The sequence below is a fragment of the Erythrolamprus reginae genome, chromosome Z, assembly GCF_031021105.1.
Source record: "Erythrolamprus reginae isolate rEryReg1 chromosome Z, rEryReg1.hap1, whole genome shotgun sequence".
NCBI lineage: Eukaryota > Metazoa > Chordata > Lepidosauria > Squamata > Dipsadidae > Erythrolamprus > Erythrolamprus reginae.
The window spans coordinates 54,004,973-54,027,961 of NC_091963.1; the positions used below are offsets into that span (position 1 = coordinate 54,004,973).

At 37.6% G+C, this 22,989-nt stretch overlaps 1 protein-coding gene across 4 annotated transcripts in view; it reads left to right on the forward strand.

Moving 5' to 3' along the window:
• The first annotated feature begins 359 nt into the window (after positions 1–359).
• Positions 360–22,989, forward strand: part of CMC1 (C-X9-C motif containing 1) — a 151,294-nt gene continuing 128,664 nt past the window's right edge. For 3 of the 4 annotated variants that reach the window (XR_011556818.1, XM_070727297.1, XM_070727298.1), the window contains exon 1: positions 361–539. Coding sequence is in view for 2 of the 4 variants with exons in the window: in XM_070727297.1 (XP_070583398.1) it covers positions 515–539 (25 nt within the window). In the remaining 2 variants the exon portion in view is untranslated. Of the gene's footprint in view, positions 540–22,989 lie in introns of all 4 variants that reach the window. The other variant, XR_011556819.1, reaches the window with a different exon arrangement.

The following is a 22,989-nucleotide window of genomic DNA, read 5'->3' on the forward strand; positions in this document are numbered from 1 at the left end:
AACTCTTGTTCTCAGCTTAATGTCTATGGAGATTCTTAGTAATACAGGCCATAGTTGTCCCAAATGAGCTTTTTCAAGAGGCAACTGGTCTTCCTGGTTTTTATTTGAAAACGTTCCGCTGACGAAGCTTCTTGGATGAAAAGCGAAAAGTCTTCAAAGAAAAATCAGAAAGTCCAGTTGCCTCTTGAAACGCACCTCTAGGTCTTCTTGTCCGTCCCGTCCCCCACCTTTTAAAAGCACAACGAAACAGCGATTCCAATTATAGCGTTCGTTTACCCAAGTCAACGCTCTCCAATACTTAGGAGCCGCTGCTTCGCTCTTTCTGCAGGACCGCCCTTCCCTACCCGCTGCAGAATCTCTTTGACGCAGGCGCGATATGAGCACAGGACTATGTTTTTTGTCTGGTGACGTAAAGGACGAAGGCTGTAGAGGTCATGTTTCCGGGGCTGTGAGATTACGAGTGGGTCGTTTCCTGCTTCGAGCAGTAGCTGCTCCTTAAGACAAGAAGCTGCTGATGGAGTCTGTCACTAGTTTTGCAGGTAGGGGCAGTTGTTTCCCCTGCTATTTATGCAAATGACTCATAATGTGGTGGAGGGCTTCTACAATCAGCAGGACCTGCCCTTTCCCTCTCATATGTTTTAATTCTGCTTTTATTTTTATCTGTCTTTACACTGGGGTTTTCCTGATAGGTTGGGGTTACGGTTACCAGCCAGCAAGGAATAAAGACCAGGCTGGGTGAAAATTCTGAGGATATAGTCATCTCACCATTTCACATGGAGAAAGTACTGAGTTATTAAAGCAATGCTTTAAACATCCTACGGTTTTCCTAGTAAGCAGATTTACAGATTCATCGTTCCATTCTTAAACCTGTGGATTATTGTTAAATTATTAAAGATTGAAATTATATTAAAGAGGCAATGTTGCCTTTTGCTCTAGATTTGTTGAGTGGTTTTAGTGTTCTTTCCTCACATATTTTCCTTTCTAGTGGGCAAAAATGGTGGTGAAGAATGTTGACCAAGGAAGGTTATTGTCATTTGAGTTAAGTCAGAATGCAGTAATTTTTAAAGTGTTTGTGTTTCCAAATGATCAGAATGTGTACATGTATTATGTACTCTTTAAATAATACAGCAATTTAGCCTAAAATATAAAAAGACCTGTCCTAACCTTGAGTGGGAAGAGTGATAATTTAAAACTATGTTAAAAAAATATTTTTATTAGGAATCTCCAGGTTTACAAAATACTGTGCTAACTTTGAGTTTCTGAGGGAATGGTCATCTTCAGTTTAGAGTTGGTTGAAGGTAAAGGACTACAAGGTAGCTGAGGGCAATGGCAACTCAGAGATAATATATTTATTTCTAAGGGAGGTAATGATAGATACATGTCTTAAACAAATATCTTTTGGGTTTGTATGCTAGCTTCTGTGCTACAAATGTCCCTCAGTATTTATAAACTATGATGCTGTGATAACATTGAACATGTTACAATGGTTGGGGACTGTTTACCTCCCTCTTGCTTTTTCTTCTAAGTTGTTGCTAAAGTTTTATTTATACTTTCTACTTGACTTCCATTGTGCTTTTCTCCAAGCAAGAATGCCATTGTTGAAAGAAATATCCTATACAAAATTAGTTCCTCTGTCAAACAAATATATCAATCAATTTATTACAGTCCTAGACTAGAGACCAGAACAAATAAAAATGCTCAGTAAATATATAATTAAAAATTCTAGTATAAAATAAATTATAAAATTATAGCACAGAGAAAAGCAACAAAGATGATTAGGTGATTAGAGGCTAAAACATGAAGAACTGGGTGTGGCTAGTTTAATGAAAAGAAGGACCAGGGGAGACATGATAGCAGTGTTCTAAGAAGAAGAAGAAGGAGTCAACCTATTCTGCAAAGCACCTGAGGGTAGAACAAGAAGCACTGGGTGGAAACTAAACAAGGAGATAAGTAACTTAGAACTAAGGAGAAATTTCCTGACAGTTAAAACAATTAATCAGTGGAACATGTTGCCTCCAGAAGTAGTGAATGCTCCAACACCTGAAGTTTTTAAGAAGATGTTGGGCAACCATTTGTCTGAAATAGTATAAGATTTCCTGCCTAAGCAGGGGGTTGGACTAGAAGACCTCCAAGATCCCTCCCAACTCTGTTGTTATTATTATTAATAATAAACAACAGCTAAAATCTATAATAAAATCCAGTCTGTCAATGATACATGATCTAATTATACTACAATCTATAAATTGTGTGGCCCATTATAGGTTCAACGCTAAAAGGAGAAGGACTAAGCAGTGAAAATGGTTTGCCACATTTGTTATAAAATGTAATTATGGTGGAGAAGACACGCGTTTGGGATGAATCCCCAGTGCTGCTGTGCAGAATCTGGCCACCTGCACTGTAGTTATGGACTGTTCATCCTTAAGCAACCATTGAAGATAGGTAATCTCGGAATGGCCAGGATACCTAGCAGTTATTGGCAGAATTTCTTTTTTCCTAATCTCTGTATAAAAGATAATCTAAGGAGCATGTGACCCAAAGTCTCCACCTTTCCTGAGCTGCAGGGACAGAGTCTTTCCGGCAATGATATCCTTTGTATGCTTGCCATACAGGATTACCGATGAAAGCGCATAGTACCGTGCGAGCGACAATGATTTCTGGTGGTTTGTGGGCTCCAACTGACTAAGATAGCTGGCAGGAACAACACTACATCTAGTGGCATTTGGAGCCAGAAACAGCGCAGCTTTTCCAAAATCTGTGTGCCTCTTGATGTCCCCCATCCTTTGTCACAAGGGTGGAGGACAAGTTGCTAAGTTGTAGTCTATCTTGAGTATTGAAGCTGGGAAGAAGCCTACTTTGGGAAGGTTAGACTTGATAGCCTTGATCCATGATGGGAAGAATTTGTTGTGGAGGATTAATGGAGCAATCCTTTGCGGAAAGAAATTAAGTTTTAGCCAGAGATTTAAGAACACTATGCAGGGGAAGGGGCGTGGTCACTGGCCCGGCAAGACAGAATCTCCTGTGCTCTGGTGGGGGGATATCTGAATCCCTGCCGTACGGGGGTGCTGATTCCTTTGAACCAGCCTGAAGCCTTCCTGAAGGGGAGGTGAAGAAGGGGACTTGGCTGAGGGTCCGTTTTGGGGTCAACATATCCCGCGGATACCATGCCTGGAGCCTCCACTGATGGCGGAGTGAAACGGTTTCAGTTGCCATAGTCGTGGCTGGACTACCTGTCAGGAAGAGACTTGTTATTTTGTTGGAAGTCATCTGGAAAGATGAAAAGAATTCTTAAAGAGTTGTGCAGGCGGTTGAGTGGACGAAAATTGTGAGTTGGGGTGAAGGATTTGCCAAAGGTTTTTCTTTTTTAAAGAGAACTGTTCTTTTGATCAAGGAGAAAGAGATTTGGGGAAGTTGAGCAAGGCGGCTAATTAACATTGGAACTGTTCAATGTCTATTGACTGGATTGGAAAGCGACAGCTAAGATCCAGGTGGTGACTTTTGGATGTTTAGATTGATTAAGATTTGATTTAAAAGACTTAAAAGACGTAATTTGTTTAAATTTAGGAGTTCTTCCTTCCCCCTTTGGGCTAAACATTTTTAAACGGGAAGTAAGTCTTTTTTTCTTTTTTGAATTAATGGTGTTGCCATCTATTGGAAGAAGGTTTGTTCATGGCAGAATTATTTGCTTCTTTTCATTAACATCTGCTGTTTGGCCTTGGAAAAGGTGAAAGCCCTGAACTTGCACTTATCTCACGAATTTGGTGGACATAATATACAGTACTAGGCTGTTGAAGAGAATTTGTTTAAACAGCTGGAAAAATAAAAGTCTTTTTAATGATATTCGAGGAATGATGATTGAATTTAGAGAATTAGTGAGAGACTGGACAGGAATTGCTCAAGAAACAAAAGAAGTGAATGACTCAAAAGAGAAAAGTGGAGCAGAGGATTTTCCGGGACTACTAGGACAAGTTGAAAAACAAGATATGAGCAATATGGAGAATGGGCAGACTAAAGGACATGTTACTGAATGGGATGACTTTGTTACCTTAACAAATGATACTGGCAAAAACCATCAAGAATTGTTTGGTCAATGATTGGGCTGTTGACCACATGTTTTACTATAAATATATTGAAACTAGCACAAAAGGAAAATTGAAAGGATGTGATTTGGAGCTAGGGGTTGACCAGACTCAAAAAGAAAACAATATTGAACGTGATTGGTTAGAAAGATATAAAAAGTTGGCATTTTTAAAAATTGAAGGTGTTAAGAGAAGAAATAGAAAGAATAAAATGGAAAAGGGGATTAAAAGGGAATACAGTGGTACCTCAAGATACGAACCCCTCGTCTTACGAACAACTCGAGATACGAACCCGGGGTTCAGAAAAAATTTGCCTCTTCTTACGAACTTTTTTCATGTTACGAACGCCAAACCCGAACTTCCGGGTTGGCTTCGGGAGGTTGCTCAGCCCCCCAGCCCGGCTGTCACCTTTTAAAACAGCCTTGCAGTTCCCCAGCATTCTCCGAAAGCGGTTTGCTCTCCATGTGTCCTCAACCTTTCACGGAGGGTTTTCCACCTCTCCTCTTCCCAGTTTGCTCTCCATGTGTCCCCAACCTTTCAGGGAGGGTTTTCCACCTCTCCTCTTCCCAGTTTGCTCTCCATGTGTCCCCAACCTTTCACGGAGGGTTTTCCACCTCTCCTCTTCCCAGTTTGCTCTCCATGTGTCCCCAACCTTTCACGGAGGGTTTTCCACCTCTCCTCTTCCCAGTTTGCTCTCCATGTGTCCCCAACCTTTCACGGAGGGTTTTCCACCTCTCCTCTTCCCAGTTTGCTCTCCATGTGTCCCCAACCTTTCACGGAGGGTTTTCCACCTCTCCTCTTCCCAGTTTGCTCTCCATGTGTCCCAAACCTTTCACGGAGGGTTTTCCACCTCTCCTCTTCCCAGTTTGCTCTCCATGTGTCCCCAACCTTTCACGGAGGGTTTTCCACCTCTCCTCTTCCCAGTTTGCTCTCCATGTGTCCTCAACCTTTCACGGAGGGTTTTCCACCTCTCCTCTTCCCAGTTTGTTCTCCATGTGTCCCAAACCTTTCACGGAGGGTTTTCCACCTCTCCTCTTCCCAGTTTGCTCTCCATGTGTCCTCAACCTTTCACGGAGGGTTTTCCACCTCTCCTCTTCCCAGTTTGCTCTCCATGTGTCCTCAACCTTTCACGGAGGGTTTTCCACCTCTCCTCTTCCCAGTTTGCTCTCCATGTGTCCTCAACCTTTCACGGAGGGTTTTCCACCTCTCCTCTTCCCAGTTTGCTCTCCATGTGTCCCCAAACTTTCACGGAGGGTTTTCCACCTCTCCTCTTCCCAGTTTGCTCTCCATGTGTCCCAAATCTTTCACGGAGGGTTTTCCACCTCTTGAAAGGTTATTTTTTTTGCGGGGGGGTTTTTGGTTGCACGGATTAATTGACTTTACATTGTTTCCTATGGGAAACAATGTTTCGTCTTACGAACCTTTCGTCTTACGAACCTCCTCCTTGCACCAATTAAGTTCGTATCATGAGGTATTACTGTATAAAAAAGAAAAAAGAAAAGGGTTCAGTTCAAAGTTCTGCCCAGTTTAAAGAAATTGGAGTTTGAGGAGGGTTGATTAAGCTGGAGCATTCTTTTGTTTGCTCTTTTTTAACTTTAATTTTTTCTCTATTTAGATATATGAACTCGGGAATTGCTGATTTGTTTCAATAGAGTTAGAAGTACTGATTATAATAAGATTTGTAGTAGGTGATACTGATTTGGATTAATGCATAAGTGGAATTGATTTTAGAATTGTTGGGGAGGTTAATGATGTTAATGATTTCTAATTGATTGAAGATAAGTATTGATTGGCTAAATGTTAGATGGGCTGAAATAATTTTTAAATTTAGGATTAGGTAATTGTATTATTTAGAGGGGGGAAGTATTCTGAAATTCTTACATGTTTATGTTTTGTTTTTAATTTTCTTTGGTTATCATTTGATTGACTATAAAAGGTTTTCTTCGTTCTTAGAAAAATGTATAAAAAAGGAAGGAAGTAGTCTGACATAATGGTTAATAAGTTAGAAATGTAATTGGTGTTGTATTTGTTGCAGGAACATTAAGGAGGGAAATTAATTAAAAGAAAATGTATGTAACTGGATGACAAAATTAGGGAAAAAAACTTTTGCAACTTTTTTGATGATTGATATTAGTTACTAACAAAATACTGCATTTTATTTATGGAAGGAAAACTATATGGTACATTGTATTATTTGAATGTATGTTGAGAGAGGGGGAAAAAGAACACTATGCAGCAAGAACACTTGCTTTCACTTTTGTCAATCCTGTCTCCAGGCATAGAAGTGCATTTGAGACACAGCATGGCATCTTGAGAATTGATCTAATCAATTTGGATTGAACTATTTATAATGGTGTAAAATATGAAGCTGATGGTCCAAGCAAGATCCTATAAAGAAGCTGTGCCAGCGGCTTGGCTAGAAATAGCTTATTTGTGGCAGGGAAATAATATTGTCCCTTTGTGTAGAAAAATTTAAGGATGGTGCTCGCTGATATTTGGCCCAGGGCAGCTGCATATTCTCCATGTTCTTTTCTGGAACCATTGACCTAGATGACCCACCTTCTCACCACCCACCCCCAGTATTTGAAGGTGGTTACCTTCTCTATTTTGTGGCCATTTAGATAACATGAATAAAGTTTTCTCATAATTTATGTCCAGTTTATTATAATTACAATACTGGACAACAAATAAATATAAGTAGTGCTATACCCTGTGCATATGTACATATTGTTCTAACTGAATGTTTTTCAAACTGGGCAACTTTAAAACTCCTAATTGCATTCCACACATCTTAAAGTTGCCACATTTGAAAAACATTGTTCTAAGTATAATTTGCCTATGTTGACTACATTATATTATGGCTTAATGCAATATGTGAATAGTGTAGTTCTCCATTTAATCTAATCTCCTTTGTTCTAACAGTGATTTGCCAGGTTAACAGCCATGGGTCCTAGGCTCCTATTACTTGAACTTTTAAACCAAATATATGTGAAATTAACCAGAAATATTTTGCATTCAGAATTATGACAAATCTGCTGTCCTTCTTAGGCCCAATATTTATTTATTTATTTATTTATTCATTCATTCATTCATTCATTCATTCATTCATTCATTCATTCAAGTTTTATGCCGCCCTTCTCCTTAGACTCTTGCAACATGTTAGCAATAGCACTTTTTAACAGAGCCAGCCTATTGCCCCCACAATCCGGATTCTCATTTTACCGTGTTTCCCCGAAAGTAAGACAGTGTCTTACTTTCTTTTTATCCCCAAAAGCCCCACTATGTCTTACTTTCGGGGTATGTCTTATATTGTTAAAGGGGCACTGACAGCTAAAAAAACTGTGTAAAATGTGTTTTTTTAGTGTATATGCATTTTATCTTCTGTGACGGGCGGGGGGGAGGTTTCTTTGGAGTAGGGACGTGCCCAAGTAAATTTGCAGAGGCGGCAGTGACAAGTGCAGGGGACGGCGCGGCGACGTATGGAGAGGGGGATGGTGCGGACGTGGGCAGGAGGTGTCGCGCAGCTAGATGAGAGGGAGGCGGCAATACCCCCCGTGTTTCCCCGAAAGAAAGACATATGTCTTACTTTCAGGGTACGGCTTATATTAGCCGACCCCCCTGAAACCCCCGATACGTCTTACAATCGGGGGTGTCTTACTATCGGGGAAACAGGGTACCTACCTTGGAAGGATGGAAGGCTGAGTCAACCTTGAGCCGGTGATGAGATTTGAACCGCTGACCTTCAGATCTGCAGTCAGCTTCAGTGGCCTGCAGTACAGCACTCTACCTGCTGCACCACCCCGATGGTCTTAGTTGAAATGATAACATAGTTAGATCATTTTAATTTGAAATATCATCTTAAACCTTATAGTTACAACTTTTAGCATACTTTATTTTCTGCTTCAGATCTGTTGAGGAAACTGTATACGCTACAGTATATCTGGAAGCTGCTTTCCTATTTCATGGTAACATAGAAACTTTTGGAGCATGAACAAGGCCATACATGCAGCCTCATTTAGTGATCACAAATGTAACTGGTGACCTAGGCATTAAGCAAAACAATAACTAAGTTTCTATATCAAATTTTAAATTGCCAGAATGAAGTTACCTTCTTGGCTTTATCATTGGCAAAAATAAATCACTATCACCGTGATGGCAAACCTATGGCACACATGCCACAGGTAGCATGCAAAGCTATATCAGAGAGCATGCAAAGCTTTGCCCTATGTCAGCTCCAGCGTGCATGCCAGCTGATTTTCAGCCTTGGGAAAGGCCGTTTCGCACTCCAAAAGCTTCAGGAAAGTGTCCCTGAAGCCCCGGAGGCAAAAATAATAGATAAATCATCCAACAGACAAACCGTAAGTTTGGAAGAACGTTTGGTTTACTGCAAACAGAAAGTTTGGTTTGCAGCAAACAGAAGGTTTGCTGTTGTGCTGCTTTTTGCACTCCGGAGGGTTCAGGGAAGCTTCCCGGAAGCCCCGGAAACAAAAAAAATTGCCCAACAGGAGCTATCTCTGTTTCCCATCTTCCTTGGCAGCCTAGGGATCAGAGATAGCTTCTGTCAACCGTTCCCTTTTTTCCTTGGCCGCCCGAGAAGTTGTGAACCTGAAGCAAACTTTCCAGAGTGAAAGCTTTCCTCTCAATTGCTCTCTCTATCTTGTGTGTGTGTGTGTGTGTGGCAAGTGACAGGCAGAAGCCACTCAGAGCAGGAGTTGGGGGAAAGAAAGCTTTTCAGAGTGAAAGCTTTCCTCTCAATTTGCTCTCTGTCTCACCCACATGAGGAATGCAATGGAAATATAGTGTGGCAAGGGGGAGAAGTGGCTTCTGCTTGTCACTTGCCACACACGTGTGTGAGAGCAATTGAGAAGCCACTGAGAGCAGGAGTTGGGGAAAAGTTGCTTGCTTAGGGGAACAATGTGAAGTTCATCTTTCCCCTATCCCTAGGTTAGGGTGGGGAGGGACATGAGATCAGCTCTCTCCCCTCCTTCCCCACTTTCTTGGGGTGGGGTGGGAAGAGTAACCACCTGCTCCCAACCTGCTGAGGGGCAAGACAAGGGATGGCCAAATAGATGGCCATCAGAAAGTAGCAATGGGACAGAACTGCTTGCGACAGCTTTTGTGGCTTCTGATTGTCGCGAGACTGGTAAGAGCGGCAAATGGGGAGGAGGGAGAAAGAGAGAGTCCCATTTTCAATAAGGGGGGAAAGGAGAAGAGAGTCTCGTTTTCAAAAGAGCTTTGGAACGGGTTCATGGAAATCCCAGCTCTGGTTAAGGCTAAGTGACCAGGGAGAAGCAGGAGGCAAGAGAAAGCACAAGCATTGCTTGGCAACCCAGATTCTGCTTTTTGCCTTCTCTGTGGTTTGGAAGTTTGACAGAAAGGGAAGGGGAGGTGGCAGCTGGCCTGAAAATGGAGCTAGAGCTATGCTGCAGCTACCACCTTCCTCCTTCCCCCAGCACCACTGCCACCCAGTAGGAGGGAGCCTAAAAGCTGAGTTTGCTAGTCAGGCTCTCTCCTCAGGTGGGAAGACACGCTGCCAAAGCCCTCCATAGCCAGTGCTATGGGATTGGTGGCAGGATGGCAGCTCTTTTAAATAAAATACAAGGCAGAATATCTCTGGTGGGCACACATGTTTAAAGTAATGCATTCACTTGCTTGCTTTTTTAAATTGCAAAAACGTTTGGAAAGAACTTTTTGGGGGGATCACCTCTTCTTCATCCCACCCTCCTTTTGGTTGAAACACATCAAAGAGAAACTAAAGATTTATGGTTTTAAGCAAAGACGGAGATTCTTTCGCTATAACGAGAGAGTGATAAAGTGAGTACAATAAATCTTAAAATGGCGAAGGGAGGAGCAGACTCAAGCCTAGGGAAGATTAAAAAAAAGCTGGATAGATTGTTAGACATTGTCTCAGGATTTGAGAAGAGATTTATTACAGTGGAGTCAACAATTGGAAATCTGGCTTCAGATGTTAAATTGATTAAAAAGGAGGCTGAGTTTTCTAATGGAAAGATTCAGAAAGTTGAAAAACAAGCGAAGGATGAGGATGAATTAATTAAACAAATGAATTATAGAATTGCTAATTTGGAGGACTGTCAAAGGAGAAGAAATTTACATCTGCGTTGGTTCAGATCAGACTTTGCTTCAGGCTCAAACTTAAATGAAGCAGTAACAGCTTGGATTAAGAAGCATGCTGGTGTCCAAGTCGGCTCTGATGATATAATATGTGTCCCGCGCAGAAATAGGGAGAGGCAAAGAAGCATTGTTATGGCATTGGTCAGTGGGGAAAAAATGGAGATCGTTTACAAGTCTTTGAAAAGTTCTACCAGCCTTAAACAAGATGGGAACGAGATAAGAGTTCTGAGGGATCTCTCGGGAAACCTTGAGAGCGAGAGCTGCCTTACACCCAATTTCAAGCCGTTTTTATCAAAGTGGAAAAAGATTTACTTGGGGGTTTCCAGCTGCTATTTTGGTGTTCCAAGAAAATAAAATGTACAGGGCACGTACATTGGAGGAGGGAAAGGCATTATTGGATCAACTGGGGATCGGGTTTGAAGAAGTTGGAGCACAAGGAATTATGGGTGAGACAAAAGAAGCAGAGGAAGGAGAATATCTTTTCAACGGTTGTAGTACTCCAGACGAGGAGGAAAGACAAAGAGAGGAGCAGCTGAAGGAGTTAACCGACAACTGGAGGCCATTAGAAGAGAGCAGAGAAAAACACGAGCTCAGCGTGAGAAGAAAGCTAAAAAGTGACCTTGTTGGCTCTCCTTGTCTTTTTGTATTTTTTTTCTTGGAGATGTTTTTGGATTCTTGTGTATCTGTTATTCGGTGGGGGAAGTTTAAGGGGAAAAAAGGGTTAAAGAAGTTAAAGAAGGAATTATCTAAAGGAGAAAGGAAGGTGGGAGGGGAATATTTCTCTTTTATTACAATTAAAAGTGGTTGAAAGAGAATGTGCCTCATAATTGAACAAGGGTGGGGGAGCACGGGAGCACGGGGGAGGCATGTTGGGGGGGTGATAGGGGTAAGGAAAGGGGAAAAAATTAAACCAAGGGCAAAACAAGAGGGGAAAACGGTTATTTTGGTATATTATGATTGAGTGTAAGATAATGGTTTTAAATGTGAATGGTTTGGGATCAGATTTGAAACATTTTAGGATATTAAGGATGGCTAAGCAACATAAGGTGGATATTATGATTTTGACAGAAACACATAAAAGACGGGGAGGAAGGGATAAATTGATTAATGATAGAAATTGGAAATGGGTATATGAATCTAGAGGAACGCAAAATAGTAGAGGTACAGCGATTCTTATTCATCAGAGGGTTCCTTTCGAAGAGGTTGGAGTTCAGAAAGACAGAGAAGGGAGGTAGATATTTGTTAAAGGGAAAATTAATCAAAAGAAGTTGACATTAGCAGCAATTTATGCCCCAAATGTGAAAACAAAACAATTTATAATAAATACTAAGAGGAAGTTAGACAACTTTATGGAGGGCTCAACTCTTTTGGCAGGAGATTTTAATATGCAATTAACAAATGGGACTGGAAATAGTAGGACATTACATATAAACAAACTTAATATGGTGGATTTTCATGCAGATATTTCAAACAGAAGTACATATTATTCAGCAAGATATCATACATTTAGCTGCATGGATTATATATTAATGAATAGGGGGGCAATATACAAGTTAAAAAGGTAGATATTAAAAGTATTTGGTTACCAGATCATGCCCCACTATTGGCAGAATTGGAAATAGGTCAGGAACGCAATAAAAGAATTTGGAGGTATAATGCAGTCCTAACTGCTAGTGAACAAGATAAAGATAAATTGCAAACAGTTATGTGAATATTTTAGAATTAATGATGTGGGTGGTATTAAACAATCAATTGTGTGGGATGCATGTAAGGCCTTTATGAGGAGACAATGTATATGCATGGAAGCAGATATTAAAAAGAGGTGGGGTAGAGAAAGGGAAATGAAGATAAGGTAAATAGATTTGATACAAGAGCAGTTAAGATTAACTAAAAGTAGAGATTGGAATAGTTTATTGAAATTGAAAAAGAAACAATTGATGGTGTAAGAAGAGATTCAATGGAACAAGATGAGAATGACGATGCGACAAAAATATTGAGTTGGGGGACAAAATCAATGCAGCAAATTGCCAGATATTTGAAGAAGAGGAAAGAAAAATCATGTATTTTATCATTGAGAGACTCTAGTGGAGAGGTTAGATATGGTAAAGAGCAGTTAGAGAAGATAATGGGGAAATATTATGAAGATTTGTATAAAGAGGAGCAGGTGAAGATAGGAGTCCTCAATGTTGGGAAAATAGTAAGTGAAGAAGATAAACAAATATTGAATGCAGAAATTACACGAGATGAAATTGCTAGAGTAATTAAAGGGTTAAAACAAGGCAAAGCACCAGGCCCAGATGGGTTTACAGGGGAATTTTATAAAAGTTATATGAATGTATTGTTGCTGCATTTGGGGAAACTGTTTAATAATATATTGTTAAATCGTGATATCTTGCAGACATGGAAGTTTTCAGAGATTGTTACTATCCCAAAGATGGATCGAGATTTAAGAGAGCCTGGGTCCTACCGTCCTATCAGTTTGGCAAATCAAGATTATAAAATATTTATGAAAATATTGGCAAATAGACTAGAAAATATTTTACCAAAAATAATTGAAGAGGATCAATACAGATTTGTGAAGGGAAGGAAAATAAGCAAACCAATTAGAAATGTAATAAATGTGATGCATCATGCTACCATCACTAAAAGGAAATTGGGAATTTTGAAATTAGATGTGTATAAAGCTTTTGATAAAGTTAACCATAGCTATTTATATAAAATATGTAAGGAACTAAATATGGGGGATAAATTTTGTGAAACTATAAAAGAGATTTATAAAGGGAATGAAGTGTATATAAGAGTGAATGGACAAAGAACGCAGAGAATTAAAATATTAAATGGCACCAAAAATGTCCTTTATCTCCAAAATTATTTGTAATAGCAATAGAGATCTTAGCTGATAGGATAAGACAAGATAACACCTGGGCAGGATATAAAATAGGGGAATTAGAAATGAAAATAAACTTATTTGCAGATGATGCAATTATATTGACCCAGACCCCGATGGAGATGATTAAAGGTATAAGAAATATTTTACAAGAGTTTAAACAGGAATCGGGACTGTCGGTTAATATGGAAAAATCAGAGATTATGTGTTTAAATACAGGTCCGAGAGAGCAGATAGAAATTAGGAAAGAATCAGAGTTGAAATTAGGACTAAAAAAATTAAATATTTGGGAATCTGGTTATTGAGAAACCCAGCGAAAATTGAGGAGCTGAATTATAGATTAATATGGAGGAAAATGTTGAAACAGATGAGGAGCTGGAAAGAGAAAAAGCTAAGGAGAATCTCTAAAATAAGAGCTTTAAAAATGATGATCGTTCCCAAAATGATGTACCTATTTCAGGTGCCGCCAGGGAGGCTATCAACATTTAAGTTTAAAGAGTGGGACAAAAAACTTAATTACTGGATTGAAGAGAATAAGAGACCAAGAATAAGGAAAAAGGGGTTAATTGCGAATGAAAAAGAGGGGGGATGGGGAGTTCCTTGTTTGGAGTTGTATAGGGAAGCTTTTCAAATGGAAAGGTTAATGGAGTTGCAATTATGTGAAAACAAATGGGTGAAATTGGAAATTACAAGGCAAAGGTTGCAGGTTCAAGTCCCAGTGAGGGTATGGCTAGCTGATGAGGCCAAAATAACGCCGAAGTAGATCTATCCTAGTCTCCCTTAATTTTCAAATTCAGCAAAAAAACATGTGACATATATATATATATGTTTTCGTAAATTTTATCTCTTTTCTTTCTTTTATACACATAATAAGTTTATGGCCAAGTTTATTGTTTGATATTTGATTTAGAGTATATTTTAAAAAACCATTGTCTTTCTTCCATTCTTTTATTGCTTATTAATATTGGCATTCCTTGATGGATTGATTTGCCTGTTTGATTGTTATTTCTTTTTATCGCATAATTATTAAGTTTGATTACTTTAATTTTATAGTGATCCTTTAAGAACATAAATTTTATTATAAATTGAAAAAGAAAGTAAATTAAGGTATTATATAATAGATTGTAAGCCCCTGAGACATGAAAGGTTCTTTTAGGGCTCAAAGTGTGACCTCTGTTACAACAACAACCCAAAAACAAACATCATCTCCCACTTTAATTCCAACTCCTACTCCAAAGGTATCCCCCACTTCATCTCTGTTATAACAAAGATCAATAATAACAATGCTAGCTAAAGAGAAAGAAAAGGAAAAGGAGAAAACTCCGACAGAATCAAAATTTCAGACTATTCAAGATACCTTAGTTATTATTCAAGACGTCATGCAGAAAAAACAAACTCAAATGGCTACAAATGAACAAGTGAAAAAAATTTTAGAAGGAATGAAAGAAGAAATGAAAAATGAGATGGGAGATCTAAAAGCTGACCTCAAGACAGAGATTGGAGATCTCAAAACTGAAATTGATGAAGTAAAAGAGAGCATGAAGGGGATGGATGGAAATATGAAAGCTATACAACAGAATCTACAAGAAAATGAAAAAAGAATGAAAGCAATGGAAGATATAGTCCAGGATATAGGACAAAAGGTGGAAGAATATGAAGAACATACATAGGCAATCAATAGAGGCTTTGACGAAGCAATAGTCAACCTTGAGCTACAATCCGCCTCACATGGCTTGATATTTCAAAATATAAGTGAAGAGAAAGATGAAGACCTACCAGCAAAGATGGCAGAGATAATAGGAGAAATTTTACAAATGGACCCACAAGAACTTATAAGAGAGATAGATGAAATTTATAGAGTCCAAACTGGCTATGTATGGAGACACAACCTACCAAGAGAAGTTCACGTCAAGTTTTCTAGAAGAGTAATTAGAGATGACATCTTAAGACTTGGAAGTATAAAGAAAGATATTACAATATTGAAACAAGTTCCAATGAGGGTAAGAGAAAGTAGAAGAGAGTACTATTTTCTTACAAGTGTTTTAATTAAAAAAAACATAATCTTTCGATGGTCTGTACCCAAAGGACTTTCTTTGACTTGGCAAGGAATGAGAATCAAGATAGAGAGCGTGGAAGAAGCAAGAACTTTCTTTGCACAAAGCGGTTTGAATAGAACAGACCAAATACAGATAGAACTTAAAGATAAAGAAGAAGAAAAGGGGGCTACCGGTAAAGGGAGGGAGGAAATACAAGATGCTAAAAAGAAACAACTACAAATCCAACAAGAATTGGTGTTAGACAGCAGATTGCGTGAACCGAAAGAAATAAAAAATACTATAAATAGAAATGTCACATGACTTGAAAATCTTTTCAGTTAACGTAAATGGACTGAACAACCCCAGGAAAAGAAATCAAATATTGACTAAACTCAAGAAACAAAGAACACAAATAAATATCTTACAGGAAGTCCACATTAAGAAATCAAATAGAAAATTGCTAAACAAACGAAAATTAGGAAAACTTTATACCAGCCTAGCAAATAAAAAAGAGGTGTAGCAATGTATATTGATGAAATAATACAGTCAAAACAAATATATAGTGATAGTGAAGGTAGAATCCTAATTGTACAATTGGATTTAGTATTGAAACCTCTCGTTATTATATCAATATACACACCAAATGACAATCAAAAACAATTTTATAAGGAACTACACAATAAAATAATTGAGCTATCAATAGAAAACAATATCAAATACCAGCAGAATTTTATAAACTAGATAATGAAATATTCTTTTTAAATATGTTAGAGATATTTAATAAGATAATAGCAGATGGTAAATTACCTAAAACATGGACAGAAACTTTAATAACACTAATACATAAAACCGGAACCGAAAAAGAAAAAAATGAAAACTACAGACCAATTTCACTATTGAACGTAGATTATAAAATTTTTATATCAATATTTGCTTCTAGGTTTAAAAACATTGTAAATGAAATAATACATGAAGCCCAGAACGGATTCTTACCAGATAGACAAATTAAAAATAACTTGAGAACAATTATAAATACCCTAGAATATTATGAACAACATCCTGAAAAACAAATGTCACTCATATTCCTTGATGCCAAGAAAGCATTTGATAATGTAGATTGGACCTTCATGAAAATACAATAAAATAAGATGAATATGGGAACCAATTTTTTTTAATATACAGTAATCGATGCCATTTACGCTAATCAATCAGCAAAAATTATAATAACAGGAAGATTAGAAATACAAAGAGGAGTTAGACAAGGCTGCCCTATATCACCACTACTATTTTTCTTAACATTGGAAACTTTACTAATAAAAATAAGAGCAGAAAATGAAATAAAAGGCTTGAAGATTAAAAAAGAAACATATAAAGTTCAAGCCTTCGCTGATGACGTAGTTTTTGTAACAGAAGACCCTTTGACGTCAATCTCAAAATTAATAGATTTAATAGAAGATTATGGGAAAGTAGCAGGCTTGAAAATTAATAAGGAAAAGACACAAATACTTACAAAAAATATGACAGAACAGCAGACAAAATATCTTGAAAATTTAACAAATATGAAAATAACAAAAAAGATAAAATACTTAGGTATTTAGATCACCTCCAAAGCTATGTCCCTAAAAAATGATAATTATATAAAACTCTTAGGCCAAATTTAAAAACACCTGGAAATATGGAATAACTTACAGTTATCTTTAGTTGGAAAAATTTCCACAATTAAAATGAATATCCTTCCTAAAGTATTGTTTTTATTTCAAGTTACTCCAATTAACCCTGGACCAAATTTCTTTAAAGAATTAGATAAAATTACAAAAAAAATCATATGGCAGGGCAAGAAACCAAGAATAAAACAAAGCTCATTAGAAGATCGGAAAGAGAGAGGAGGGCTTGCTCTCCCTAATTGGAAGTTATACTATCAAGCAACAGCGCTAACATGGATAAAAGAATGGCTAACCTTAGAAAATAGAAGATTACTAAATTTAGAGGGTCATGATTTAATGTTAGGCTGGCATGCCTTCGTGTGGTATGAAAAGTCCAAAATTCACTCATATTTTAAAAGCAATATAATTAGGAAGGCATTGATAGACGTCTGGAATGAGATAAGAAAAAATCACTTTTTAGTAATCCCAGAATGGATCTCACCTATAGAAGCTATCTCTCACCCTAATTTGTTAAAAGAAGGTAAAATATGGAAATATAGAGACTTACTTGATAATCAATTAAAACTGAAAACAAAACAAGAATTGTAGGAGACTGGGGTGGACATTGATTGGTGGCAGTATGGCCAGATTAACTCTAGATACCAAAAAGATGTGAGAACATTTATCTTTAAGAAAGATAATAATATAATTGGGAAATTACTAATTCAAAACCAAGGGAAATTAATTGGGAAGTTATATAAATATTTAATAAATTATAAAATGATAGGTTGGATATTGAAAGATAACATGATTAGTTGGTGTAAAAATTTTGGAAAAGAAATAAATTTAGATACATGGGAAAAGATATGGCTATATAACTGGAAAATAACTAAATCAATTTCCTTCAAAGAAAATCAAATTAAGATGTTTTATAGATGGCACCTTCCACCATACAGGATTTCAAAGATGTTCCCAAATGTCTCCCCTATTTGCTGAAAATGTAAAAAAGAAATTGGTACATATTTTCACATATGGTGGACCTGCCCAAAATCTAAGATATATTGAAATAAGGTAGAAAAATGGTTAAAAGAAATTACAAAAAAAAGAAATTAAGAAAACTCCAGAATTTTTCTTACTAGGTATTACTGATACTAAATATAAAAAAGAAATATATTATTTTATAATTCATATATTAGTAGCGGCAAGAATTGCATTTGCACAGAAATGGAAAGAAAAGGAAATTCCAAAAGACAAAGACGTCTCTAAGAAAATTATGGAATGTGCAGAATTAGATATGATGACAAGAAGTTTAAATAACCAAATCGAAACAGAGTTTTATAAAACTTGGGAGAAAGTATATATTTGGTGGAATGCTAACTTTTCCAGGTAGAATATATAGTATACTGATACTTAATGGATAAGTTTTAGTTTTATTAATTGACTGTGATTATTTTAACTATAATGATACAAAGAAAATGTTGAATTGTGTAGATTTTATACCATAGTAGTATAGTAAGAGAGATGTTACTAACAATTTTTATCTTTCTGTATTGATCTAAATAGAATTAGTTATTCTTTTTTGTATTAGGAAGACTTCTATGCTTAGCAGAGCAATGGTAGCTCCTCTACATGTTTTATGTTGTTTGTCTTGTTTTATTTTATATTTTAAAAAATTAATAAAAAGCTGTCCCGATGCTATTTGTAAAAAAGAAAAGATTTGTGGCTATGTTGCAACTACTGAAAGTTGAATGCCATTACAGTGCACAACCGGTACACTTTGCCTTTGATCCCTGAACTCATGGAGCGCCTTTGATCGATGGCCATCTTCACCAAGATTGACCTGCAAGGCGCCTACAACTTGGTACGCATCTGGGAGGGGGAAGACTGGAAGACCGCATCCAGTACTCGGTATAGCCATTTCGAGTATACGGTCATGCACTTTAGACTTACCAATGCTCCAGCTGTTTTTCAACACTTTATGAATGACATCTTTATTTATTAGACCGATTTGTGGTGGTTTACCTCGATGACATCCCGATTTACTCCCCCTTGTGGGAAAGTCATCTTCAGCATCTATGACCAGTCCTGCAATGCCTAAGAGAATACCACCTTTATGCCAAGCTGGAGAAATGTCAGTTTTACCAGACCACCATTGAGTTCCTGAGACATGTTATTTTTCTCCCAGGCATTGCCATGGGAGAAAACACGAGGCCTTGCAAACGTGGCAATCTCCATGTCGGGTGAAAGATGTTCAGAGACTCCTGGAATTTTATTGAACTTTCATCCCAAGGTTTGCCACCTTGACCGCGCCCCCACCCAGCTTTTGACCAAGGGAGTCAAGTTCCAATGGAGCAATGCTGAGCAGCAAGCGTTCATTCAGGAACCTATCCTCAGATATCCAGACCCTTGTCGTCCCTTTGTGGTGGAAGCTGATGCCTCAGATGTCAGGGTGGGCCCATGCTCCTTCAGACATGCCACAATGGCAGCCCCTTATTCCTATGTGCTTAACATTCCAAAAACTAAACTCATTCAAGCACCACTACGCTATGTGGAAAAAGACCTCTTGGCCATTAAGACCGCATATGAGACCTAGAGACACCACTATGAAGGAGCTCTCTATCAAGTATAAGTTCAAACTGACTACAAATTTTGGAATTCCTGCAAGCAGACATGAAAACTGAATCAGCGGCAAATCTGTTGGTATTTTTTCATTGCCAGATTCAACTTCAAATTCCCCTACATCCCAAAGTGGAACAACAAACAGATGCCTTTTCTCGCAAACCGGAATACCTCCAGAGCAAAGAAATGTTGCTGCTTTGTACCATTCTGCCTCTCAAGTCGATCACATCTGTGCATTATTTGGTAGATTTCTGAGGACAGATTCAGGAAGCACAACTACAAGATGACTTCGTGGAGCAACGAAAGTAAGACATTGGCCCTGATTCACCATGAACATTTTTCGAGGGCCGGTTATATTTCTGAGACCTGTTATATGTTCCAATGGGGTCACTTTGAGACCTCATTCTGAACCAGTACCATGACAACCCTGCAGCCGGCCATTTTGGCCTTTTCAAGACACTACACCTATTATCTCGGACTTTTGGGTGGCCTAGACTTTGCCATGATGTCCACTCTTATGTAAATTCTTGTGTTCATTGTCTCCAAGCCAAGCCAGTAACAGGAGCCTCTCTTGGCCTGTTACAACCTTTGCCTACATCAGAGAGACCTTGGGGGCTATCTCCATGGATTTCCTGACATGTTTATTGCTTCCGCTAGATTCACAGCCATGTTCGTGGTGGTGGAGATGTTAACCAAGATGGTGAATTTTATTCCCTGTCGAAGAGTACTGACAGCTAAAGTCATCACCCAGCTATTCATCCAACATATCTTACAGCTACATGGTCTACCTGACAGTATAGTATAAGACAGAGGACCTCAATTCACTGCTAGGTTTTAGAAAGAACTCATGTCAGCTCTCCAGGTCTAAGTCTCTTTGGCATCTACGCATCACCCAGAGACTGACGGGGGTAGAGAAAAAGAGATTGGCATCCTGGAGCCGTACCTACGGTGTTTTATCCACGGCCAACAGAAAGATTGAGTGAAATACCTTTCCATAGCTGAGTTCGCAATTAACAATTCCCAGCACACTTCCACACAAACCAAATTTTTACCAATTACAGCTATCATCCTAGATTCTTCCCACTCACACTCCTGGACTCTCCAGTTTCCGTTGCCGAACATTACTTGGTTGAGCTCCAGTCCATCCACAAGATGGCCAAACATTCCCTGAATAAAGCCAAAGAAGACTACAAGAGATTTGTAGTCCACTACCGCAAGGACATACCACCATTGATTGTTGGAGATCTAGTTTGGCTATTGACCAAGTATTTATCTTCAGAGAAACCATGTCGCAAGCTCGATCAACGTTTCTTGGGATCTTTCCCTATCGAAAAAGTCATCAATCCGATGCCCTATCGCTTGACTTTGCCCAGCTCTCTTTGTATACATTCTGTGTTTCATTGCAGTCTACTTGTTCCAGTAAGCCCTGATTCTCCGCTACAACTTCCTGCTCCAGCCCCAGCTGTTCCCAGTGTTCCAAGCCCATTGCCCAGGCTACAAGTTCGTCTGCCCAAGTTGGACACTGTCGGCATCTATGATTCCTGATGGCTCAATGACCGCTTCCAATATCTGGTTGAATGGACAGGGGGCAGCCTTGACAATTGCCTTTGGGTAGATGTCCGAGATATTGAGCCCCCTGATTTGATCTTTGACATTCATGTCTACTTTCCTTCCAAGCCACATCCCCTACAACAACCCTGGGGGAAGGAGCCTGGTGTGTGTGTGTTGGGTATAGCTACTTGGCCATAACCTGAGTTTTGCACACACATAAATTAACCTACCAAGTAGCCACCGTTAACCACTATACTTAATTGAAGTCTTCAATGAAACACAGCAGCAAGCTCTCTTGTAAAAATATATTTACTTCTCTTTTAATCAAACTGTTTCTCTAAATAAACTATCATACAATACTTTCATATAACTCTTATAATATCCACCCCTGCAACCATTAAGCACTAACCACTAAATTACAAACCACTCTGTAACAAACCACACTCTGTAACAAAGCACACCCATGCAAGGGTGTTCCTCCTTTTTTTGTTGAACTGATGATGCCAGTGGAGATGCTTGTGGTGAAGATGTAGGTGAAGTCTGTTTTTAGATGTTTTTATGTTGGTGGATGTACTTGACATTCTGTCTATGTTTCTAGACTACTTAGTGTCTAAGGTAAGCCTGATTTTTTTCCAAAATGGCATTCACTTATTTACTTACACTTTTTATGTAAAAGGAATAAGAAGTTATTTTAAAGAGAAAAAATTCTTACTATTTACTTCAATAGATTTTTCCAAAATCTAGGATGAAATTACCAATTATCAAATTAACACTGAATTGATTTCCACCTACAAATCAGTTAATACAGTCTTATTTCAACAATCTATATTTATCACTATAATTTAAAAACTTGATTATAAGACCCTACAAAAAGCTTATACAGATTATATCAAATTGCAAAATTGTTACAAGTTAGTCTAATTAGGTCCACTCCAAATAAAATGTAATATTATCAATATACTTAATATGTAATCAGTTAATGTATAAATGAGAAAGGGAATATCTTTATAAAGCAATTATATGCAAACTTAATAATATGATATAAAACTTAATAAACTTATAAACTTATACTCTATATAAATGTGATATAAAACTTAATAGACTCTAAGGATTACTAATTAAACAGTTATTATTTAGTATCTTAATCAAATCTATTAAAACAAAAAGCCAAACAAAAAAAGAATAAGAAAAAGAATAAACCTAGTGACCACAGCAATACCTAAGACAACAGAGTTATTAGGAGTTGGGGTATACCAGACCAAGAGGGAGAAAAAAGAAAATTAGCACTTCATTATATACTTTAACAATCTATTAGAAAGAGAAAGAACACCAAAATGACTATGGGATAAAATAAGAGGAATAATAACAATGAATATACTTATACTAAGTTTTCTTTGCAGTCTATTTCAGGAGTTTTTAATTAAAAGCTTCTTTATGATTTTTCTTTTCTTCCTTGTTCTCTTTGTCTTTAATTTTTAGTCCTTGTTTAGTCCATTCATCTCGTTAATCCAAATAATGAACAAAGAATCCAAGTAATTTAGCCAAAGAAAAATTAATCTTCAATTATAATCCAAATTGTAATCCAATTGTAATCCAAATTAGAGTTTCTGTTTATTTTTACACAAATGTTCAAGTAATTATATGCAATTTATGCAATTTATATGCGATGTATGCAATTTAGTCCATCTACAATCTACAATCCAGTCTCTTTCAAAATAGTCCACTCCTGTACAAATTTGAGTACAAATATCAACTTTCTAAAATCAGATTTAATCCATCAAAGCTCAGTCCTTTGTTTTCAATATCCAATCATTTGTTCCATTTATGTTCTTTTCACTTTTATGCATAATTTTCATATTTTCTTTGTTATTGAGCAACAAAAAAGACAGATCTTCCAAAAAAGAAAAGTTCAGAAAACAGCAGCCGCTCAAAATTTCCCTTTTATCTTCTTTAATTACTTTGATTTAATTTATTAACGTACCAGTCCTCATCCCCTAATTTTAATATAAAAAACAAGTTCTTTTATTCTTTCCAGGGATAGGATC